Source organism: Manacus vitellinus, unplaced genomic scaffold (assembly GCF_001715985.3).
Source record: "Manacus vitellinus isolate BGI_N305 unplaced genomic scaffold, ASM171598v3 scaffold_10_pilon, whole genome shotgun sequence".
Taxonomy (NCBI): Eukaryota; Metazoa; Chordata; class Aves; order Passeriformes; family Pipridae; genus Manacus; species Manacus vitellinus.
The window spans coordinates 625,437-650,359 of record NW_021938838.1 but is presented as its reverse complement, the minus strand read 5'-3'; the positions used below and the strand labels follow the sequence as shown (position 1 = coordinate 650,359).

At 47.3% G+C, this 24,923-nt stretch overlaps 1 protein-coding gene across 1 annotated transcript in view; it reads right to left on the bottom strand.

The window, feature by feature from the left end:
- Positions 1-16,290, bottom strand: part of NECAB2 (N-terminal EF-hand calcium binding protein 2) — a 59,267-nt gene extending 42,977 nt beyond the window's left edge. The window contains exons 1-2 of the mRNA XM_029965478.1: positions 16,255-16,290; positions 14,892-14,916 (exon numbers count right to left, since the gene is read on the bottom strand). Coding sequence (XP_029821338.1) covers positions 14,892-14,916; positions 16,255-16,290 — 61 coding nt within the window. The remainder of the gene's footprint in view (positions 1-14,891; positions 14,917-16,254) is intronic.
- Positions 16,291-24,923: the final 8,633 nt, after the last annotated feature.

The following is a 24,923-nucleotide window of genomic DNA, read 5'->3' as shown; positions in this document are numbered from 1 at the left end:
TCACAGCCACTGACCCGGGGCTCTGGGGTTCAGCCCAGCCTGCTTTGCTTTGGCTAAATCTAAGATTTAAGAGGAAAAAAAGTATTTGAAGGACAAAGCCATTGGAAAAATGCCTGTAAGTTTGTTGTGGTCTTCTTTTTCCAGTCAAAAATGGGGTCAACCTGGCTTCTCTTCTCAAAGAAAGTTTTCAAAGGAACCTTTGAAAATCCCTGACCTGAACTATCTCAAGTTTTGTTTCAGTTTAATCCTTATATCTTCCCCTGAACACTGACAACGGCCTCTCAATTTTCAGCTTACTCTTCTACAGCAAACCTGACCAAGCTGACAGAGTTCCTAAGTATGAAAAGAAAACAAACCCCCTCTGCTGCAGTTTGAGAACCACAAATGCACAAAACAGTGGGGCTGTTTCCTAGCATGGCCCTGGGAAGGGTCCCCCTGCTCCCTCAGCAGTCCTGCTGCAGCTCATCAGAATGCTTCTTTGAGCACAGAATGCTTCTTTGGGAGCCTGTGTTTCAGAGAAGCCTTTGTGAATTTTTAATGCCCTGTGCTACTTAACGTTTGCTGAATCCCCGATTCTTCCCCCCCATCTCAGCAGCACCTGCTGCAGTTGTGGGACCTGCAGCAGCACCCAGCCCTTCCCAGCACAGCCAGGAGCTGGGGATGAGCCAGAGCCCCAGGAGAGGCACAGGGGGCACTGCAGGGAGGTGCTTCCAGACCCTTCTGTGGAGCCCTGCGATGCAAAGCCTCCCTGAGCCACCCCCAGGTTCAAGCTGGACTCCAGGGGTGCCCCCACAGGAACACCCAGCGATGTGTGGGTGTGTTCAAACCCTCCAGGGCAGCCCTTTGTGCAGCCCCTGCACAGGAACTGCTGCTCTCATCCCTTCTCTTCTCTTTAGGGTCTCACAAAGCCCAGAGGTGATGGCTGGAGAGCAGAGGGGGAGGCTGGCATGAGAAACCAGCTGGGTAACCAATGCATTTTGCTGAAGGAGGAGAAAAGGGGAATGTGGGCCATGAAAATCAAAATACACAACCTGTTTGACACACATGACCCATCTGCTTTTGGCAGAACCAAATTTACTGAGGGCCCCCAGCACTAAGGGTGATGCTTAACAGTTTACAACACAAATCACACTTATTTGAGCTTTCTTCTGCTCCACTAGGCTCTGACAGCAAAATCATTGGAATTCTTTTATAGTTAAAAAAAAAAAAAAAAGAAACACCACCAAAAAAAACTTCCACCAAAACCCAGCAGCATCTGGACTTCACAGAGCTGCCATCCCAGGAAATGCTACACAAGATACTCATAAGAAAACCAAATTGCTAACACTTTTTTCCCAAAGCTGGGGAGCCCTGAGATGGGGAGCACAGCCCTGCTATGTTCTGCTCAGGACTTACAAACAGGAGTAAAGATAACCCAGGAACTAAGAAAGAAAAATCAAGAGCCACTATGCTCGTGGAGAACTCACTGCAAGTTGCCTGGCTTGCCCATGGAAACGCCTGAGGGAAGCCTGTACTCCTTTGAAACACTGAACATTACAAGCTTTAGCTAATGGAATAGAAAATGTTAGGTTTAGCCCTCAATGATATCTCCTGTGATGTTCCATCAAACCCTCCTCGTGTGGAGGAGGTGATTTATTAGCAGAGGGTGGATCCAGTGGAAGGAAGGAGCATCCTGGTGCAGGAGCAGGCTCATCTGAGAGCTTCATCAAAGGAGCAGTTTGCAGAGATGTTTTCTGTCTCCCAGTGCTAAAAGCTCACAAGTTACTGCCAAACTTGTCATGCAAAAGCTTTTCAGAGAGCAGACAAACATTGCTGCAGCCTTGGAGGAACTCAGCTCTCTGCAGGAAACCCACTGAACACACCTGCCTTCCCAAACTATCAGCACAGGCTGCATTTCTAGACCAGCCCAATGCACAGAGGCATGGTGACTTTAGCAGGATTTCTGAGCCACCCCTCTCCTTATGGACCTGTTTGCCTCTTTGTACACATGTGAGCCTGAAATATTTGTGTCTTATTTACACATAAAAAGAGACAGAAGAATAATCTAGGATATAGGAAACAAAACAGTCCCAGCAAACACAGTGGGGCTGGTGAGGGTCACGGTGCTGGTCAGGCCATGCCAGGGTGCCAAGCACTCAGAGCAAACCTCTGAACAAGGGCTCAGATGACATCTGGTGTGGGAGACAATATGACATTTGCTATTTCCTGCTATTTCCATCCTAATTCAAGAGGTGCTGATTCCAAAGCCCATCTGTCTCTCTCATGGAGGGCACTGACATGTTCTGCAGAGAGAAGGGAGCTCACAGATGATCAGCTCAGTGGTTTCCTACCTGCCCAAATCCCACAGGACCTCTGTGCTAAGGAACAACTTGGTTCCTGCTGCAAGATCAGCCTCTGTGAATCTGCACCGATGCTGCAATAGCAGTGCTGTGAGAAACATTTAATCCTCAGTCTTGTTTTATAAAAGGATCAAAATGCTCAGCATGTTGACAATTCAAAGGTTTAGCAGTCCCGACATCCAAGTACCAGAGGACAGAAATACATACTGCAGGCTTGTAACTTGAATACCAAAATGGGAGAAGACAGGAGGTGAAAGGAAAAAGCCCTACTTGTGCTGTACTGCAGTGGCCCAGTCCTGTTCTGTGCTGATTTATGAATATATGAAAACCGCTTTCTTTTACCTTGCCTTGGTTATTCAGCTGCTTCTGTACGAACACATTTGCTCAGGTCAGTGTGGGGCTCTCAGGAAAAGCCCATGGGAAGGCAGTGAGTGGCTCCAGTGACCCAGAGTCCAAGGCTCATGATGTGGAAAAAGCCGTGGATCTGTTTGCCCAGCTGATCTTTCCTCGGGCTGCACCCAGCCCTCAGCTGGGCTCTGCTCTGGGAGCCACAGGAGGCTGTGCCTGGAGAGGGCTCTCCCTGCCAGGGTGGAGCAGGGCCATGCTGAGGTGCCCCTGTGACACATCACCCACAGAGCCAGCTGCCAGCCAGGAGCTGTGTCCCTGCTGCCCTGCCCTGCAGAAAGGTCCCCCTGCCAACACACACCTTCTGCTTCCATCCTCTACCCAAATCTGCCCTCGACATCCCATGGGTCTGTCTCTGCCCACTTCCTCCTTCTCCCTAGAGGGAGAAGAAATGGGAAAAATATCGGGCGTCCTTCCTCAGCTGGGTATTGTAAATCTGTCACTTTAGGAAACATCTGCAGAAAGAGCCTTCCCAGGCAGTGCTGCAGCCCCAGAGCCTGATGTGAAGGACAGGGCCAGGGTGAGCACAGTGTGACTGCATTTGCTGAACAGCAGTCACCCTCTCCCTGGCTGCTGACCTTTAAAATGTCAGGCTCCTCATTTAGAAAGCAACAATTGGGTCTGAAAAGTTTTAAGTGCCTGTATTTTGCTCCAGCCACTTTTGCAGACGATGCTTTGCAAGAACGTCTCCCACTGCTTGATTTTCCTTTCCCCTTCATCTCCTCAGGATTTCAGCATTTAGCACCTCGTTTGCCCCCGCTGCTGTTGTTATAGGAGGATTTAATATTCCTTAATACACACAGTTCCATTTTTATAACTTCTTTTCAGTTAATACTGCCTCCAGGTAAATGCTAGAAAACCATTTTTTTTCTTTCATTTCCAGCTTAGGAATTTCTTTTCCAAGATCTAAACTCTGCTGTTTTCCTACAACTAGATCACAGGATACAGAGGAGAGGAAACTAGTTTGGTTCCTTTCTTTGAAAAGATATAAATATTTTATCTTGTTTTTACAGTCTTATGCAAGTACTTCCATTTATAGCACACATTTTTCCCCACTGTTTGACACATAGCAAGCGTATTAATTGATACCACTATCACTCCAGCTACAAAAGACAACAAGACAGTTCAGCACGTGGCTGTGTTTGCACATGGTTAAAGCCTGAGCTCACAAAGCCCAGGGGCAGCCTCACATCCCCCATCCCCTGCTCCTGGTCTCCAGTTTGAAACGGGGCCAGGCAAGCTGTGCCTTCCTGTCACACGGGCACAAACACTTCAAATTCATTCACGGTCCCCTCCTGCCCCTGCATCCTCCCTCTCCTCTCATCCCAGCCCTGGGGATGGCACAGGGGTTGATGGGTGCTGCACGTTTACTCTCTGCAGCTGGTGCTGGTGCCCAGGCAGGTGGTGCTGGGGCAGCTCTGCTGCTGCTGCCTGCCAGGGGGGCAGATTGCTGCCCCATTTATTATTGTTATTATTATACTGTGAGGAGCCTATTAATGTGAATACACTCATTTTGGTAAATCTTGAACTATTTGCCAATATGAATTCAACCTTTTTTAGAAGATAGGGAGGGAGGTGTAATGAGACAAAGAAAGCAACTGATGGTACCACAAAGGCAAGGAAGGAAAAACAGCCCTGCCTAACAAAGTGTAGCGTGTATGAAAGGCAGCAAACCAGCCAGCTGGAAAAGGAACATCTCCATGATGAGCAGAAAATCCTTTGCAAAGGAAAATAAGCCTCAGTGCACTTATTTTTATTGGCAGACCAGGCACAAACCTGTGCTTTGGTGGTGGCACAGCAGAGCAATAAGGAACTGAATCCCCCTGTGCCTGAAGAACACACAGGCTCTGCAGGCTCCTGGAGTCAAGTATTTGAAGGAAAAGAACCCCTGTGTTCCCATGCCAAGCACCAGAAGCACCCAAAAGCACACACTCTGATCATCACTGATAACAACTGGTCCCTTTTACAGACTGAGGTTAGAAAGCCATGAGCAACAACAGGGCTGGAGGCATTGGCAGCTGTGCTGTGCCAGGCTGGGGGCCTCAGTACCAGCAGCCAATTAAGGCAGAGACTTGGCAGCAGGAACTGATCTTGGATCCAAACCCCAAGTCCAGGCTGAGTTGGTTTTGAAGCCGAGCCCAGCCTGTCCCAGCCCGTCCATGCTCTGCTGAGCAGCAGTGGGAGCACGGCCAGAGCATCTTCTTGGGCACACAGGGACCTGCCTCTGGCACTTGGCCAACACACAGACAGCCTTCACCCCTGCCCTGAGGCTGCAGCAGGGTCACACAAGAGAGAATTCCACCTGAAAACTAATTTTAAATTATTTCCACCTGTAAAACTTTCTGGAAGCATTGCAGGCTTTTTCCAGAGCAAACACACCACCTTCCCACAGTGCAGACAACCAGCCATGAAACCAAAGACACTTGGGCTCCTGCTTCTCAGGTCTATGAACATCCATTTTCACTCTCTGCTAACACATCCTCCCAGGAAAACAATCAGTTGTTCCTGTCCCCCAGATTATCCTTGTTGGGAGTTACAGGTTCAGATGTTTCACTGTTCCCACTTCAGACATGTCTTTCCCCACTGCAAGGCAGTAAGATACTCATTCCCCTCTCTCCAGTATATGTTTTCTGGTATTTTAAAAGAGTGAGAAACAGAAAGAAAAATATATACATGATCTATAGGTGTTCCTGGCCAATTGCATGAGCACAGGCTGCCAGAACATATTTTCTCACAATTGTCTGGCCAAAATTGCTAGCAAATTATAAGGATAACTTCCAGCAGTGTATTTGTTCTGGATTTAATTTTTGCCTTATTCAATTTTAACAGCTATAATAAAATATCTTCAATAAATACAGCTGATCTGCAGAAGATACCTAATTAAAAACAATGCTGGAGCCCAGTGCTGGCTCCTGCTCCCACGGCAACGAGAGCAGAGGACAGTGTGCAAGAAAAAGGAAAAAGGAGTGATTTTGCTCCACTCAGGATCTGCTTCACTTTCCCTGAGGGAACTTCCCACAGATTAAACTGAAAAACAAACACAGGAAAGTTCTGCTGCCAAGAGAGAGAAGCAGCAATAGAAGCTCTAAGTGAGATTTAGGTGCAGTAGCAAGAGAAGTAACACAAGCTGAGGGTCACCCAAGAAGCCTGTGGTGGTGGCAAAGGCAATTTTAGGAGTTCCCACAAGCTGGTCACCTCCACCTGGGTGTGTATGGCCACACTGCACCTTGTCACTCATTTGTAGTTCACTGGGAGCACACAAACTGCACCACTGATCCAGTTAAAAACAAGGTACAGCATCCAGGCTGGAACATCTCTCCCCCAAAGGCAGCACCGTGCCCAAGTGTCTCCAAGGGAAATACACTGATGAGAACCTTTGCATCAAAGTCATCTCCCAGCCTTTGAATGCAGTTTAGGAAACACTTGTGGCAGTGACAGCCTCCCACCACGGGAACAGCACAAAACCAAGCCTTCTTTTCACCTCAGTTACTGCACATGAGCCCAGACCTCGCCAGGACAGTGTCAGGGCAGGAAGGGCAGAGTGCACCACAGCTCTGCAGCCTGGCAAGGTCTCACTGCCTGGCACACTGCCTGCATCCCCCTGCTGAGGGACAGGGATGGGCCATGGGATGGTAACACAGAACAGGGAACAGCAGCTGGGATCCCTCACAATAATACCTAGCAGGGAAACCAGGTATCACAAGGATTTAATCAAAATGCTCAGAGCAGAGCTGCTCTCAATTTTGATGCACAAGAGAGCAGCGAGCTCTTTGCCTGTCCTGGGAGAGAGTGGAGCACGTTGTCTGATGAAGAACAGAGCTCCACACTTCGTACAGTTCGACTCACAACGCTCAAAGGGCAAATGTCCACCCCAGGAGCCTGTCCCTACACACAAATCATGTCCCCTGGTCACTGCCACACACCAGCTGAGTCCCCAAAGCCTGCAGTCAGCTGTTCAATCTGTCAAGATACTACAGCAAGCCAAGTTGCAAAAGTCCTCTCCAAGCACTTCAAAATTTCATATCTGTCAGGGAAAAAAAAAAGAGAATAATTTAGCAAGAGAAATATTGATTTGCTGTATCTACTTTGAAAAGTTTCCCAGATACAGCAAGATGAGATATTAATGAGATAGATCAAAAAGGGCCGGGGAGTTAAATCCTCAATGTCCATCACAGAGACTGACCCATCAATAAGGAAAATACACAAATATAATGTTTCAACTGATACAGCCTTCAGGATAGCTCCAGCTGTGCCTCTCCAGGCCAATAATTCCAGAAAATGCTCCAGAAAAACCAGGGCAAGAACCATCACTGTTAAGACACTAACAATAAAGCTCACATTTTTTGGGTAGGGTATACAAGTAGGTAATAGCTCCATAAATGTTTCATAGTGCCTTTTGCTGGCTGTCATCATGCCATGTAGACACATTTGCTGTGCAGCCCCCAATTAGATCCCTCAACTTTGGCTCCAGAAAGAAATGTCTTTAAAAATCCTCTTGACTAATTGAGCAGCTTTTCAAAGTCTCCTTGGAAAACCATGATCCCTTATTCCCACCCTCCAAAACCTGCAACATGGCCATTAAATCTTTTACAATAATATATTCCATTTACTCCTGTCCAGCCTGAAGCCTCTGATGAGATTTGCAAAAGAAAACCCACATCTCCCAATCCACAAAGAGAAGAAGGAAATAAACCCTTCTTCCTTGGGTTGCATGATATGTCAGACCTTAATTGGCTCTCTTCAAAGCAAAGCAGAGTCTCTGGAAATGCTGCCCACCAGATCAAATGCCAGGCCAAAGCAGCAACCCCTGCTCGGTGTCCCCTCCCCACCTCCCTTGGACACTCACATGCTGCTGTTTGTCTCCATCTCTTTGTATTAGAGGACCTGACAGGAGGAGCCAAGCAGGAGAATGGGTACAGCAGGAAAGGAGCATTGCCTGGAGAAATGCAGAGGCTCCATCACACCACAAACCCACCTGAGAGGCTGAGCACAGCTCTGCTGCCCCACTGCCCAGGGCAGCAGGACTGCAGGAGTCAGAGCCCAGACAGGGACACCTCCCTGGGCAGAAATGATGGGATATGCTGTGCAGAAACAGGTGGGATATGGGCCCTTCTGTTGAGGAAATGAAAGTTCATGTGCTGGCCACATCACTGGCTTGAGTTCATGGGGGAGTTTCTGGGCTGGATCCAAACCTTGCCCAGCTCAAACCTTCTCTGGCTCAAGCCCTGCAGTTGGCAAACCATGTGTGGGCCCAGATGGAAGCCCAACTGCTGCACAACCTCCAGCCTGTGACACACAAGGATGCAGCTGGTAATGAAGTCCTAACCCAGTGCACCCAACTCAAGGTCTGCTCTGCTGAATTAAGGTGGTCCAGCCAAAAAAAGCACGAAACCACCCCTTGATTCTAGCATGAATTTGCTAACTTGAAGTGACATGTGAAGAAAAACAGGTCCTAAAAAAGCTCCCAGCTCTCCACTTGAGCTGTACACAGCATGCACCAGATACCTGCAAATCTTTGAAGAATAATAAAAGCAGGCCAGAAAGGGCACGAGCAGCTGGGAAGTGCCCTTTCAAGCCAGAGAGTGATGAAAATCAAACCACAGAATCATAGAATCATTTCCTAGGTTCACAGTGGCAAAGGAGTACTGGACACATCCAGTGACAGCCAGGGGAGCACGACCAGCAACCACCTTCCACAGTTTCTACAGTCTCTCAGAATCCATCACCTGGTGGACAGGTTTGTTTATGGTTCTGGGAACAGCATGTCCCGATCTGAACAGATGCCAGCTCTTCAAAAACACCTGTTGTGAACTTTGCAAGGACTTGGAAGGGTAACTGAATATACAATAGAGAGAGCTTGGGAATGATACAGGAGTCAAAACAACTAAAAACAGATTCAAACCTTCTCCTTGTAAATAAAGGTCATTGTGCAGTCTTACAAGGTGTCTTCTGATTGCCACATGAAATCTAGACTATCTAAATGCAAATTTTTTTTATTTATTAAAAAAAAAGATAAATACATTTAGACTGGTCATCTGGTCATGGAAGAACCTACCAGATTTATCCATACTTAAAAAACCTGATTCATCACTGCATTTTTCCACTGACATGTGGGTGGCTGCTAATACTGGTTTTGTTATGCAAGAATTATAAATATTCTCACTGAGAACTAATGATTTAATTTGGAAGCAGCAGCAGGATATGAATAGCTCAAGGTTTCCCCAGCGTGTGAGGAGCAGCAGCCACACAAAGGTGATTACCTAGGTCTGGAAAGGAGGGGTTTTGAGGAGGGCTGGCCCATTCCAGCAGGGACTGCAGAGCTCCCAGAGCTCCCAGGAAAAGCACCATCCACAACAGGTGCAGAGTTGGGACTGTGGAAGGATTGTGTGTGAAACAGAGGCTCATTAGGTGTTCAAGGTCTTTTTATTCTGATATATAAATGGAGGTATCACAGCCTTAACTTGGCATCTTTCTAAGATCCAATAAAAGCACCCAAAGCTACAATGCCCTAATTTTTTGTCCTTGATGCCTTGGATGGCCTGTTACTGAAGCCCCAGCTGCTCACACCCATTCGAGTCCTGGGCAAGTGTATTGTCCAAAAGGGCCTCAAGTTCAGGGGGAAGGTTGGAAGAAAGTATTTCAAGTCTTAAAACCACCTTATGGGCAATTACCATGCTAAAAAAGGGTCTTTGAACCGTTTGCTCACCAGTGCCAGTTTTCTCCATCCCTCTCTCCATGAATGTGTTCCCACACTGCCAGAACTGAAGAGGCATTTTCACCCCATGTTGTCCTAATTTCTGCATTAATAACTAAAGCTCAGCAAGGGGCACTCTCAGAGTTAAAGGGGGAAAAGAAAACCTTTACACATTCTTTAACATTTCAAGCCGGGGCTGAGAGATGTTCCTGAAGCTTTTCATTTGGTTTTCTTTTTCTGCCTTTTTGCAGCTTTTGAAGCTTGTGAGCTCTGCACCCCGAGGGGACAGTGGTGGCCCAGGCACTGGGGCCACAGAGCCCCAGGCAGAGCAGCACTGTGAGAAGCAGAGCTCACCCTGCTCACAGGGCACAACCCCCCTGCCAGCTGACCCGGCTCCTCAACCCCTTTGTTATGATGCTGATGTGCAAAGATATTCCTGTTCCCTGCTTTTCAGAGGCTCTCCAGGTGCCCCCAAGGTTTGTAGTGTGATTTGCTGTGAGGTTTGTAACACTGGGACTGCAGACCTTGTCTTACAGAGAGGAGCAGCATAAATCTCCTTTAAGGAGCTCTGAAGTGACTAACAGATATCTGTGTGCAACTGTTCAAAGGACAAGCCCTCCTGGGACAGGGATGGGCACAGTGCCATTGCCCTCTTAACCAAGAAGCCCTTTCCAACCACCAATTCCTGCTGCATTCATGCTTCCTTTTTTCCCCTTTATTAGCTCTGCCACGTCCTCTGCAGGCCTTCAGCTGATCATCCAGATCAACTGAAAACTGAAACCTCCTCTCAGCATTTGTACTCCAGATCTCTGTGTTAAACTTGTAAATTAACTTAGTTTAATCCATTTTCACAATTTACTGTATTTCATTTTTTATAACAGCAGAAGCTATTAAAGAAAATGTGTGCTCAGTGGCTTCATTCCCATTCACACCTTCTCTAGAGAGGATAAATTCAAGGGAGAACCACAACAGTTCTTGGCACAGAAATCACAAGGACAGCAGCAATGGGAAGGTACTGACCTGAACCACAAGAACTCATCACTGGTCACCATCAGGTGAAATACTGCACCACCAGCTCCTCCTACCATCTTCTGCAGGCATTTCATAACCATATGCCAAGTTTTTGGCATATTTTCTTTTGCATCTCTCCTCTTCCATGGCAGAGGTCCACATGAAACCACCTAACCCCCAGTGACCCCCAGGGATGGGCCAGGCTGATGGCCATTTCCATGGGCAAGATCTAACAACCACGGCAAAACCAACTGAACCAAACCACAGATTAAATCCAGATACACTTCACATTTAGTTACACTCGTGGGAGTTGGGCAGTTGCAGTGAGTTGGAGATTTCCAGATAACACATGAATCGTTATCAGTTGGGCTGTTCTGTCAAAATAAAACCAGCTTAATCTTTCCAAGAGAATCCTGGCTATTTCATTGATTAGCAGCTTTCTAACGAGAGGATTGAGTCCAGGGTGGATAACTGAGGTGATTGACAGCTCTGCTGCACCAGCCTGAAACAAGATGCCTTTGTTTTCCCACCATATGCCAATTAAACCATTAAGTATTGTTTACTGGCACTGGGAGCATTACAAGACAGTAGGTGGATTTATTAGCAGAGAAAGGAAAAACACTCCTACACAGAAGAAAAAGCTTATTTTGAATGACTAACAGCCATGCCCCTGCAAAGCATGACTAGAGCTGAGTTATTCACTGTCAGGAGGCTGCAACCCAGAACTTCTCCCTTTTTCAGACCATTTGCCAGACTGTCAGATATCTCCAACGTGCTCATCATTTCCAGGTGTCCTGTGCAGATCATTTGCCCAGTTTATGGTGTAGACAGTTGTAAATCCAATTCCTTCATATTATCACTGGGCAAAGGTTGGGAACTTAACTCACACTAGAGTCAGAATCTCACATTTCTGGGGCAGGAGACCAAGATGCCTTTTAACAAGCAAGAGCTCCTTCATTAGCATCCTCTCAGCACATGTAGGCACTGAATCAAATCAACTAAATACAAGTACCTGAACATGGCAGGAGCAATAACGTGGTTTAGCATCTTGCATCAAGAACATTCAATTTTACATGAATTAACAATTTATGTGGAGGAGCTTTGGAAGGAAGGGGGAGGAGGGAGAAGCTCTTGAATTCAAACGATCAGGCTCCATAGTTACCATGTCTGAACCAGCCACATTGCTTTAAAACAACATGTGCCATTTTTACCAGGCTGGGGGGGGGGAATCAAGATGCTGAAAAGATTTCCAAATTTATAACCTCTTGACTGTAGGAATCTGCACATTAAATGAGACTATTCCTTAAGCTTACAATCCCCCCCTTTGTCTTTTAGGAGACCCTCTAATTAATCTTCTGATCTCTGCATGGCAAAAGTTAAAGGGAAATATTCCAGTTAAACTGGATGGCAAGAGCTGAAGTTTTTTCAGGTTTTCCCCCTCCCCATTTCCTACACAGGCCTGCAAGAGTGGCTTTAGCACAGCTGAGGAAAGCAAGAGCTGCCATCTGTGGGTAAAGCTGCCAGCACTCCCTGCCCTGGGAGCTGTCCCCAGGATGTCACCATCACACAGCCCTGGATAAGGACCCAGCTCAGCTGGTTAATTAAAAAGGGCCAAGTCCCTGCCAGACAGGACCCTCTGCAGGTGTGGAGACCACAGAAGGATGTTAACAGAGTAAAATATTTTGGGAACCTGTGGACTTGCATTTTTAGCAGCCTGTGCAGGGCTCAGAGCCCCTTCCTGGGGTTCTGACAAAAATGGAAAGCACAAGATTTTCATTTCTCCACAGAGGGCTGTGCATGGCCCCTGCTGTGAGCCTTGAAAGCCACAGGCTGGTGCTTCCACTGTGCCCTGCAGCTGCACCAGGCAAAGCCATGAACACTCTGAATTTCAGCAAATCAATACATTAAAGGCCAGGGTGTCAAAGAGAAAACGGTGAAAAAGAGATCCCCAGGGATATTAAATACAAAGATATTACCTCTGGCTCTGGAAATCTCCGAGCCCTGGTTTGCAGGGAGGCTTTACCAAGGGAGATATCCTTGCCCATCTCCTGCAGCAGCTGCTGTGAGCTGCAGGGGGCTGGGGGGCTTTGTGGGGTCTGTGACCCCAAAAAGGCTGCAGAGGAACACACTGAGCTAATTACAAAGAGTGCAAAGTCTGTCATCCAGAGTTCAGCCAACACGAGTGGCTGGGGAAGCTGGCACCACGGCTGGCAGGGGCTGCCTCAAGAAAAAAGCAGCATCCAGATAAATGTAGGGAAAACCACTGCAGGACACACAAAGGGCAGAACATCTAGGGAGAAGACTGTGAAGGAGATGGGCAGGTTTTTCCCAGGGCGAGGGTCAGAGGTAAAAATAACAGGTTTGCTCTTGCTGCCCAAAGCTCCCTGTTTGGCCTTTAGCTGTTGTTCATGTTAAAGTGCTGCAGGACTGTTTGGCCACCACCAGGAACAGAGGACAAGGCTGCAAAACCAGTATGGGGTGAGTGTCACCAGCAGTAAGGGAACTGGTCAGAAAAAGTCCTCAGCTCTCCAAAGGTACATCTTTCTTCTCAGAGACCCAGAGCAGAACAAGCAGGTCCAAAGGTTCGTCCTTTCCCAAGTTATCACCCACATGACAAGACCAGACTCATGGCTTGTCACTGGCACCTACCAATTACAACAAGAGAGCTGGCCCTGTGGTGAAAGCTGCACTAAAATTTAACCCCCACAACCTCGTGATGTGGTAAACACAAAAATGACAGCTCTGCCCTCTGGGCTGGGTTGGAAAGAGGTGTCTGTCTGGCAGCTCCATCATGAAGGAGAAAAGCCTTAATATTCACACAACAGCCAAGACAAGATTTTGTACTTTGAGTTCTGATTCTTCGGCCTCATCACAGCTGTTATAATTTTAATTAAAACTAAGACAAAAGTGCAGCATTATTTGACAGAGCTTAAAAAGCAGTCCCTGGAAATAACTATGTCAAGATTGGGATGTTGAAGTGTGTCCTCTCAAGCTTTGCTCAGCACAGTAACATTTGGTACTGAAAGGAAAAATCACTGGCTTTGATTTCAGCTGCCCTACCCAGAGGCTGTCCTGGAGGAGGAGGCTAAACATGGACTCAGCAAGGAACAGTCTCCCAGGCTGAAGTTTGGAGAGGGATTTTCAACTTCAAACAGGAATGGGACTAACTGAGCACAGGTTTCAGCTCGGTATCTCCACACAGCAAAGGCACTGCCAGCTGCAGTCCCCACACCTCACCAGACTGCTCCAGGTGAAGGGCAGGTAAGGGTCCATGCCAGGCTGGCAGCCCCAGCACTCAGCTCCAGGGCACCAGGCAGCAGAGAGCAAGCAGGCAGCTTCTCTCAGAGGCAGCAGCTCACATTTCCTCAGACCTCGGGGTCTCCAATCACACAGCAATTCAGTGCTCAGGAGGCTGTGAAGTGTGTCCAGCTGGGTGCCAAAAGCACAAACTCATTTTTTCCTACGAGCAGCATTGCAGTGCTCTCCCCTCATTCCCCTTGCATGGCACAACTGCTCAGCTTTCCCAAGCAACGAATTTCAATGTCCCATTACTGTGTCAGTCCTCATAACCAGAAGCCCACGTTAGCAGGGCATTTACTGCCCATTTGCCAGCTGACAGCATCCTTCACTGCCTTCCCTGGGCAGGGAGCACACACTGTGAGCCCCTGCAGGCATCAGGTACCTCGCTTTTCAGTCTGCAAGGGAATAAACAGACTGTCCCCTGTGCTCCTCTGCACAGCCCTCCCACAGGGCCCTCTGCAAACACACACCCTTTTGATGCATATTTAATTTTCTTCTTGTACTACAGGGAAAGAATAGATACTAGCTCTTGGGATTTGATCTAGTAGCTAAAATTAAACTGATTTTCAGGGTGGAGAAAGATCTTGGGATTGCAGTCATTTGCTCTTCTTTCCTTAAGCATGTTATCTCACAGCAGAGCAGCTCTCTCCTTCCAAGTGAAGACACGTGCATGTTATCCCCTGTGTGAGGACATGGATGGGCTCAGCACAGCTGTTCAGCTTTCCCCAGGTGCAGACTGAGAACACACATCAGTACATGTTGCTCCTTGATGGGTCCAGCCATTCAGAACCAAACTACTGATATTCACAGATTAGGTCTGTTTTGCAAAGCTATTCCAAGATTACCCAGTGGTGGATCCTCACTTATCACTTACCTGTGATTTATTTTTACGTGGGTTTTTTTTGTGAAATTGCCCCAAATCTGGTGGGTTCTGCCATGCTGACTTGCACACTAGTGTCACTTCTGCTCTAAGAACATCTTTTCCAAAGAAATACCAAAACCTTTTCTGATGCTTTGACTGTATCACCATCAGATCCAGTAAACTGAAGGACATTTAAACAGTTGGATGTTACTGTCAGGAAAAATGGTAATACTGGCAATAGCCCAACAAAAAAATGTGAAATATGAATGTACAGACTTACCATTTTTGTCAGCTCTTCTGAAAATCTAGAAATGAAAGAGAAAGAGAGAAACACTTTTACTCTGCTGTTCAACAGGAGGGGGTGAAGCCCTGGGCACCAGGGCCACATTCAGCCCCACACACGGGGCAGCCCCACGAGCTCCAGCCCCAAAGAGCCAATTCACTGAGCTCCCCCTGCCCCAGGCTCAGCTCTTCTCCCCCAGACCAACAGGATGGACAGTCACTGCCAGGGCAGAGTGCCAGCAGGGCTGCCTTTGGAATAACTGGTGGAAATGCTTCCAGCAGTTCCAGCACCTCCCTCACAAAGGGAAGCTGAAATGTGGATCCAACACCAGAAAAATACACATTTAAAAAAAATATTACAGCAGCCTTGCAGCCAGCCCAGCCAGTCCCTGCAGCATCAATAATGTCTCTTAAAGCAAGTTTCACAGTTCTGCACTTCTGAAAAAAATTATTTACAACATTTTTTTTTTTGAAAGCAAGTCTCCTGCGTGGGAAGGAGATTATATTTAGACTTAAAACTACAGCGTGGAGGAGCAGCCCACAGAGAGGAACCAGATAGCCATTTCAGGAGAAAAAAATTGCAATAACGTGTAGTACTGTAGAACTTGCCTGGGAGAGACAGAAACAACTGCTATTTTTCTGACCATCTCATCTGAGGAATAGCCCCCTGACACAATGCAGATAAGAGCAAAAAGGATTGTGCAAAGCTTGAAAACTTACAAGTTCCTGTCAAAAATAGCTGCTAGCACAGGTTTGGCCATAAATTACCAAACAATTAGCATGCTCACAAACTGGGCAGAAGAGGTAAAATATTCTCATCATCTCTTCAGGCCTGACCCTATTGATTTGAGCAAGAGCAGAGATTTTGGTTTTGCACAGAAATTTCCCTGTGGAGGGAATAAAAGCACGAGCAAGACAGATCAGAGTCAGCTGTAAAATAGAATCTCTTATTTTCTGGGTCACAAAACCATTAAAAAAAAATCAGAAGAGAAACTGCTGCACAAACAAGAAACCCAAGAGACAAATTGAATTGCAGAATATGCTATTTCACTGAATATGGCTTAATTAAGGAACATATTAATCATTCTTTTGTCCAAAGCTCTTCCCAGGCTGTGCAGCCCACAGCAAAGTCAAAGCTGGACTTTCTGCTGTACTTCAGCAGAGGCAGAACCCCTCTGCTTGGGCCAAACCCAAGTGGTGGGAGTCACTGAGTCTCAGCTTCAAGAGAGGGTCAGAAAAACCCCACAAGGATTACAGCTTGTGACCACTTCAAAACTCCTTCATTTTTGGGGCTGACCATTTTTTTTTAGAGCCATTAGAAGGTTTGGGGGGGGGGAAATCCTACCTGTCTCCTTACTCACAGACTTCACTGAGGTTTTGAAGGGCCAGCCAGTCATGGCTTGTCTCTGGGAAGATGGAATATATCCCAGCAGGACCCCAGTAAGCTGTGGCTCTAGCACACATTCCTCCCCTGTGTGCAGGATTTCCTGCCCACCACACACAATACTCCTCTGTTCATGGTTTGGACACCCCAACTCCTCACTCCCCACGAGCACCTCCAGATGAGGTACCTTTCTTTTTAGATGCTGATTATTTCTGGGTCATTTGTTTCATCAAAACATCCCCTTCTGTTACTCTTCCCACTGCTTTGAAAGGAAGCCATTGCAGCCAAACACAGAAGCAGAAATGACTATTTTAAGATCACCACCCCACTAAGCCCAGCTGAGAGAGGGAGAATGGGAAGGGAAAACCAACAGGTGAAATATAACTTAAACTGAGAGAAAGGCTCAACCTGCAGTGCTCTGCTCCACAGAGCTCTTAACCTTGCAAGGGATGGTTGGAGCAACAGGAAAAACAAATAAATTAAGAAATGAAAAAAAATGTTTAGAAAGTGAAGTATTTATGTCCAGCTTCACTAAGTGAGCATTTTAGAGCTTTAACTCCCCCAGATACTCCTTAAAGGTATGACTATTGCAAATGAACATGTTGATAAAAGATCACATTGGCTGTATTATTTATCAAAGTTTATTCTACAGGACCAAGCTGCTTGCTTTTTTATTGCTAATGGGCAGGATTTATTCTTCCAACTTAATTGGACCATGTAAAATTTGCACACATAAAAATTTAAAGTGGGACACCTGGAGGGAAAGCAATTTAAGACAAAGTCATCTGTCAGCACAGGCAGGCACTGCATCAAGGTATGAACACTGGACTGAGCACTGGGAGGCTGATAAAGATGTAATATACTCTGTGACAGCCTGGTAGTGCTGCCAAAAGTGCTGCTGCTGGGAAGCCCCGGGATTTATGTTCTAGCTCATCAAACAAGAGTGCCCTCCCACACAGAGCCCAAGATGCTCCGTTCTGGGCTGGAATTTGTGGTTCCCCCGCAGGAAGGAGGTGCTCTCTGCATGGGAGAGGTGTGAGAGCTGCTGGTAGAAGGGAAACCACAGCCCTCACACCCACCTAGGGACCAGAGGGCAAACCCCAAGGGCAGCTGGGTGCCAGGCTCCCAGGGAGCTGGGGGAACAACAGCTCCAGCTGCTCCCAAAATGAATGCAGGCGAGGGTGCTGCAGGTGAGGATGCTGCAGGCGAGGGTGCTGCACCATCCCCAGCACAGGGACTCCAGAGCCCACCATGCACAGGGGCTGCAGAGCCCACCCCACCCCGTCCCCGCGGGCTCTCCCGGCAGCTCCGGCGCTGCCCCCTCACTCAGCAGCACCGGCACTCAGACTCGGGCACTCAGACACGGGCACTCACTCAGACTCGGGCACTCACACTCGGCCCAGGCAGCAGCCCTGGAGGTCAGGAGAGAGGAGGTGATGAAATATGGGTGGAGAAGGGCCCTGTCCTGCCAGGCCCTCGGCAGCGATTGGGCTGCCTTGGCCCCGGGGGAGGGAGAGGCTCCCGGAGCAGGAGCTGAGGCTCGCACAGCCCAGCAGGAGCTGCAGCTGCACAGCCCTGCCGGGGATGCTCCTCCTGCTCCACCAGCCCCAGCTCTGCCACCCCCAGGGCAACGCGGCTCTCACACGGCAAATGAGAAATTATCCGGTTCAAGAGGTACTACAGCAACCATCTCCCCCATCGGCTGTGCTCCGAAGCTATTAAGCAAGTCTCCTGAAGCACAGGCTGTCTCAGGGGGAGCCCACAGGATGCCCACAATAAGGGCATTAACCCATTTTACAGGATTTACTCAGGCAGTGCATGCACTTTTCTGTCTGCAGCATACTTAGCCCATTTACCCGATGTTTAGATGAATATAAACACTATTTTCTCTAGAGCAAGGAACTTCTCTCAAGATTTCCAATAGGTTTTCTTTAAATATGTGTTTTAGCTGTACTCTCCAATGGCTACTACAGATATTTGACTGGCAGAAGTAAGCAATTCAAAACCCCAATGGTAATAATAAACTTGGAAAAAAAAAATGATGGTTTCAAATTTTAACATTGAGTTCTGCCTTCTCCAAGCTCCTGGATGAGAACATGCGACACTGGAGGCTGCTTAATGGAGGTTTTCTCACCAATTTTATTAAATTCACACAAGCACTCCCCTAAGAAGCCCAAGAATTATTACAGGGTTTGTAGAGTTTATTATCCCTTCAGCAGGTTAATATGATGTTGATTTAAAATAGAATGCAGCTGAGCTGAAATTTTGTTTTCCATTATAATGTTGGTGCAGAATCAAGGACAAACAAAATCAAGTGTCATGCATGAGGAAAGCCTTTGGATGAGAAAGCATTCAGAGACCAACACATACCTAAAAAAATTATTAATCTGCTCACTATGTTCCTACATTCCTGTTCNTAAGATCCAATAAAAGCACCCAAAGCTACAATGCCCTAATTTTTTGTCCTTGATGCCTTGGATGGCCTGTTACTGAAGCCCCAGCTGCTCACACCCATTCGAGTCCTGGGCAAGTGTATTGTCCAAAAGGGCCTCAAGTTCAGGGGGAAGGTTGGAAGATAAGTATTTCAAGTCTTAAAACCACCTTATGGGCAATTACCATGCTAAAAAAGGGTCTTTGAACCGTTTGCTCACCAGTGCCAGTTTTCTCCATCCCTCTCTCCATGAATGTGTTCCCACACTGCCAGAACTGAAGAGGCATTTTCACCCCATTTTGTCCTAATTTCTGCATTAATAACTAAAGCTCAGCAAGGGGCACTCTCAGAGTTAAAGGGGGGAAAGAAAACCTTTACACATTCTTTAACATTTCAAGCCGGGGCTGAGAGATGTGCCTGAAGCTTTTCATTTGGTTTTCTTTTTCTGCCTTTTTGCAGCTTTTGAAGCTTGTGAGCTCTGCACCCCGTGGGGACAGTGGTGGCCCAGGCACTGGGGCCACAGAGCCCCAGGCAGAGCAGCACTGTGAGAAGCAGAGCTCACCCTGCTCACAGGGCACAACCCCCCTGCCAGCTGACCCGGCTCCTCAACCCCTTTGTTATGATGCTGATGTGCAAAGATATTCCTGTTCCCTGCTTTTCAGAGGCTCTCCAGGTGCCCCCAAGGTTTGTAGTGTGATTTGCTGTGAGGTTTGTAACACTGGGACTGCAGACCTTGTCTTACAGAGAGGAGCAGCATAAATCTCCTTTAAGGAGCTCTGAAGTGACTAACAGATATCTGTGTGCAACTGTTCAAAGGACAAGCCCTCCTGGGACAGGGATGGGCACAGTGCCATTGCCCTCTTAACCAAGAAGCCCTTTCCAACCACCAATTCCTGCTGCATTCATGCTTCCTTTTTTCCCCTTTATTAGCTCTGCCACGTCCTCTGCAGGCCTTCAGCTGATCATCCAGATCAACTGAAAACTGAAACCTCCTCTCAGCATTTGTACTCCAGATCTCTGTGTTAAACTTATAAATTAACTTAGTTTAATCCATTTTCACAATTTTTTGTATTTCATTTTTTATAACAGCAGAAGCTATTAAAGAAAATATGTGCTCAGTGGCTTCATTCCCATTCACACCTTCTCTAGAGAGGATAAATTCAAGGGAGAACCACAACAGTTCTTGGCACAGAAATCACAAGGACAGCAGCAATGGGAAGGTACCGAGTTGAACCACAAGAACTCATCACTGGTCACCATCAGGTGAAATACTGCACCACCAGCTCCTCCTGCCATCTTCTGCAGGCATTTCATAACCATATGCCAAGTTTTTGGCATATTTTCTTTTGCATCTCTCCTCTTCCATGGCAGAGGTCCACATGAAACCACCTAACCCCCAGTGACCCCCAGGGATGGGCCAGGCTGATGGCCATTTCCATGGGCAAGATCTAACAACCACGGCAAAACCAACTGAACCAAACCACAGATTAAATCCAGATACACTTCACATTTAGTTACACTCCAAGCGTGGGAGCTGGGCAGTTGCAGTGAGCTGGAGATTTCCAGATAACACATGAATCGTTATCAGTTGGGCTGTTCTGTCAAAATAAAACCAGCTTAATCTTTCCAAGAGAATCCTGGCTATTTCATTGATTAGCAGCTTTCTAACGAGAGGATTGAGTCCAGGGTGGATAACTGAGGTGATTGACAGCTCTGCTGCACCAGCCTGAAACAAGATGCCTTTGTTTTCCCACCATATGCCAATTAAACCATTAAGTATTGTTTACTGGCACTGGGAGCATTACAAGACAGTAGGTGGATTTATTAGCAGAGAAAGGAAAAACACTCCTACACAGAAGAAAAAGCTTATTTTGAATGACTAACAGCCATGCCCCTGCAAAGCATGACTAGAGCTGAGTTATTCACTGTCAGGAGGCTGCAACCCAGAACTTCTCCCTTTTTCAGACCATTTGCCAGACTGTCAGATATCTCCAACGTGCTCATCATTTCCAGGTGTCCTGTGCAGATCATTTGCCCAGTTTATGGTGTAGACAGTTGTAAATCCAATTCCTTCATATTATCACTGGGCAAAGGTTGGGAACTTAACTCACACTAGAGTCAGAATCTCACATTTCTGGGGCAGGAGACCAAGATGCCTTTTAACAAGCAAGAGCTCCTTCATTAGCATCCTCTCAGCACATGTAGGCACTGAATCAAATCAACTAAATACAAGTACCTGAACATGGCAGGAGCAATAACGTGGTTTAGCATCTTGCATCAAGAACATTCAATTTTACATGAATTAACAATTTATGTGGAGGAGCTTTGGAAGGAAGGGGGAGGAGGGAGAAGCTCTTGAATTCAAACGATCAGGCTCCATAGTTACCATGTCTGAACCAGCCACATTGCTTTAAAACAACATGTGCCATTTTTACCAGGCTGGGGGGGGGGAATCAAGATGCTGAAAAGATTTCCAAATTTATAACCTCTTGACTGTAGGAATCTGCACATTAAATGAGACTATTCCTTAAGCTTACAATCCCCCCCTTTGTCTTTTAGGAGACCCTCTAATTAATCTTCTGATCTCTGCATGGCAAAAGTTAAAGGGAAATATTCCAGTTAAACTGGATGGCAAGAGCTGAAGTTTTTTCAGGTTTTCCCCCTCCCCATTTCCTACACAGGCCTGCAAGAGTGGCTTTAGCACAGCTGAGGAAAGCAAGAGCTGCCATCTGTGGGTAAAGCTGCCAGCACTCCCTGCCCTGGGAGCTGTCCCCAGGATGTCACCATCACACAGCCCTGGATAAGGACCCAGCTCAGCTGGTTAATTAAAAAGGGCCAAGTCCCTGCCAGACAGGACCCTCTGCAGGTGTGGAGACCACAGAAGGATGTTAACAGAGTAAAATATTTTGGGAACCTGTGGACTTGCATTTTTAGCAGCCTGTGCAGGGCTCAGAGCCCCTTCCTGGGGTTCTGACAAAAATGGAAAGCACAAGATTTTCATTTCTCCACAGAGGGCTGTGCATGGCCCCTGCTGTGAGCCTTGAAAGCCACAGGCTGGTGCTTCCACTGTGCCCTGCAGCTGCACCAGGCAAAGCCATGAACACTCTGAATTTCAGCAAATCAATACATTAAAGGCCAGGGTGTCAAAGAGAAAACGGTGAAAAAGAGATCCCCAGGGATATTAAATACAAAGATATTACCTCTGGCTCTGGAAATCTCCGAGCCCTGGTTTGCAGGGAGGCTTTACCAAGGGAGATATCCTTGCCCATCTCCTGCAGCAGCTGCTGTGAGCTGCAGGGGGCTGGGGGGCTTTGTGGGGTCTGTGACCCCAAAAAGGCTGCAGAGGAACACACTGAGCTAATTACAAAGAGTGCAAAGTCTGTCATCCAGAGTTCAGCCAACACGAGTGGCTGGGGAAGCTGGCACCACGGCTGGCAGGGGCTGCCTCAAGAAAAAAGCAGCATCCAGATAAATGTAGGGAAAACCACTGCAGGACACACAAAGGGCAGAACATCTAGGGAGAAGACTGTGAAGGAGATGGGCAGGTTTTTCCCAGGGCGAGGGTCAGAGGTAAAAATAACAGGTTTGCTCTTGCTGCCCAAAGCTCCCTGTTTGGCCTTTAGCTGTTGTTCATGTTAAAGTGCTGCAGGACTGTTTGGCCACCACCAGGAACAGAGGACAAGGCTGCAAAACCAGTATGGGGTGAGTGTCACCAGCAGTAAGGGAACTGGTCAGAAAAAGTCCTCAGCTCTCCAAAGGTACATCTTTCTTCTCAGAGACCCAGAGCAGAACAAGTGGGTCCAAAGGTTCATCCTTTCCCAAGTTATCACCCACATGACAAGACCAGACTCATGGCTTGTCACTGGCACCTACCAATTACAACAAGAGAGCTGTCCCTCTGGTGAAAGCTGCACTAAAATTTAACCCCCACAACCTCGTGATGTGGTAAACACAAAAATGACAGCTCTGCCCTCTGGGCTGGGTTGGAAAGAGGTGTCTGTCTGGCAGCTCCATCATGAAGGAGAAAAGCCTTAATATTCACACAACAGCCAAGACAAGATTTTGTACTTTGAGTTCTGATTCTTCGGCCTCATCACAGCTGTTATAATTTTAATTAAAACTAAGACAAAAGTGCAGCATTATTTGACAGAGCTCAAAAAGCAGTCCCTGGAAATAACTATGTCAAGATTGGGATGTTGAAGTGTGTCCTCTCAAGCTTTGTTCAGCACAGTAACATTTGGTACTGAAAGGAAAAATCACTGGCTTTGATTTCAGCTGCCCTACCCAGAGGCTGTCCTGGAGGAGGAGGCTAAACATGGACTCAGCAAGGAACAGTCTCCCAGGCTGAAGTTTGGAGAGGGATTTTCAACTTCAAACAGGAATGGGACTAACTGAGCACAGGTTTCAGCTCGGTATCTCCACACAGCAAAGGCAGTGCCAGCTGCAGTCCCCACACCTCACCAGACTGCTCCAGGTGAAGGGCAGGTAAGGGTCCATGCCAGGCTGGCAGCCCCAGCACTCAGCTCCAGGGCACCAGGCAGCAGAGAGCAAGCAGGCAGCTTCTGTCAGAGGCAGCAGCTCACATTTCCTCAGACCTCGGGGTCTCCAATCACACAGCAATTCAGTGCTCAGGAGGCTGTGAAGTGTGTCCAGCTGGGTGCCAAAAGCACAAACTCATTTTTTCCTACGAGCAGCATTGCAGTGCTCTCCCCTCATTCCCCTTGCATGGCACAACTGCTCAGCTTTCCCAAGCAACGAATTTCAATGTCCCATTACTGTGTCAGTCCTCATAACCAGAAGCCCACGTTAGCAGGGCATTTACTGCCCATTTGCCAGCTGACAGCATCCTTCACTGCCTTCCCTGGGCAGGGAGCACACACTGTGAGCCCCTGCAGGCATCAGGTACCTCGCTTTTCAGTCTGCAAGGGAATAAACAGACTGTCCCCTGTGCTCCTCTGCACAGCCCTCCCACAGGGCCCTCTGCAAACACACACCCTTTTGATGCATATTTAATTTTCTTCTTGTACTACAGGGAAAGAATAGATACTAGCTCTTGGGATTTGATCTAGTAGCTAAAATTAAACTGATTTTCAGGGTGGAGAAAGATCCTGGGATTGCAGTCATTTGCTCTTCTTTCCTTAAGCATGTTATCTCACAGCAGAGCAGCTCTCTCCTTCCAAGTGAAGACACGTGCATGTTATCCCCTGTGTGAGGACATGGATGGGCTCAGCACAGCTGTTCAGCTTTCCCCAGGTGCAGACTGAGAACACACATCAGTACATGTTGCTCCTTGATGGGTCCAGCCATTCAGAACCAAACTACTGATATTCACAGATTAGGTCTGTTTTGCAAAGCTATTCCAAGATTACCCAGTGGTGGATCCTCACTTATCACTTACCTGTGATTTATTTTTACGTGGGTTTTTTTTGTGAAATTGCCCCAAATCTGGTGGGTTCTGCCATGCTGACTTGCACACTAGTGTCACTTCTGCTCTAAGAACATCTTTTCCAAAGAAATACCAAAACCTTTTCTGATGCTTTGACTGTATCACCATCAGATCCAGTAAACTGAAGGACATTTAAACAGTTGGATGTTACTGTCAGGAAAAATGGTAATACTGGCAATAGCCCAACAAAAAAATGTGAAATATGAATGTACAGACTTACCATTTTTGTCAGCTCTTCTGAAAATCTAGAAATGAAAGAGAAAGAGAGAAACACTTTTACTCTGCTGTTCAACAGGAGGGGGTGAAGCCCTGGGCACCAGGGCCACATTCAGCCCCACACACGGGGCAGCCCCACGAGCTCCAGCCCCAAAGAGCCAATTCACTGAGCTCCCCCTGCCCCAGGCTCAGCTCTTCTCCCCCAGACCAACAGGATGGACAGTCACTGCCAGGGCAGAGTGCCAGCAGGGCTGCCTTTGGAATAACTGGTGGAAATGCTTCCAGCAGTTCCAGCACCTCCCTCACAAAGGGAAGCTGAAATGTGGATCCAACACCAGAAAAATACACATTTAAAAAAAATATTACAGCAGCCTTGCAGCCAGCCCAGCCAGTCCCTGCAGCATCAATAATGTCTCTTAAAGCAAGTTTCACAGTTCTGCACTTCTGAAAAAAATTATTTACAACATTTTTTTTTTTGAAAGCAAGTCTCCTGCGTGGGAAGGAGATTATATTTAGACTTAAAACTACAGCGTGGAGGAGCAGCCCACAGAGA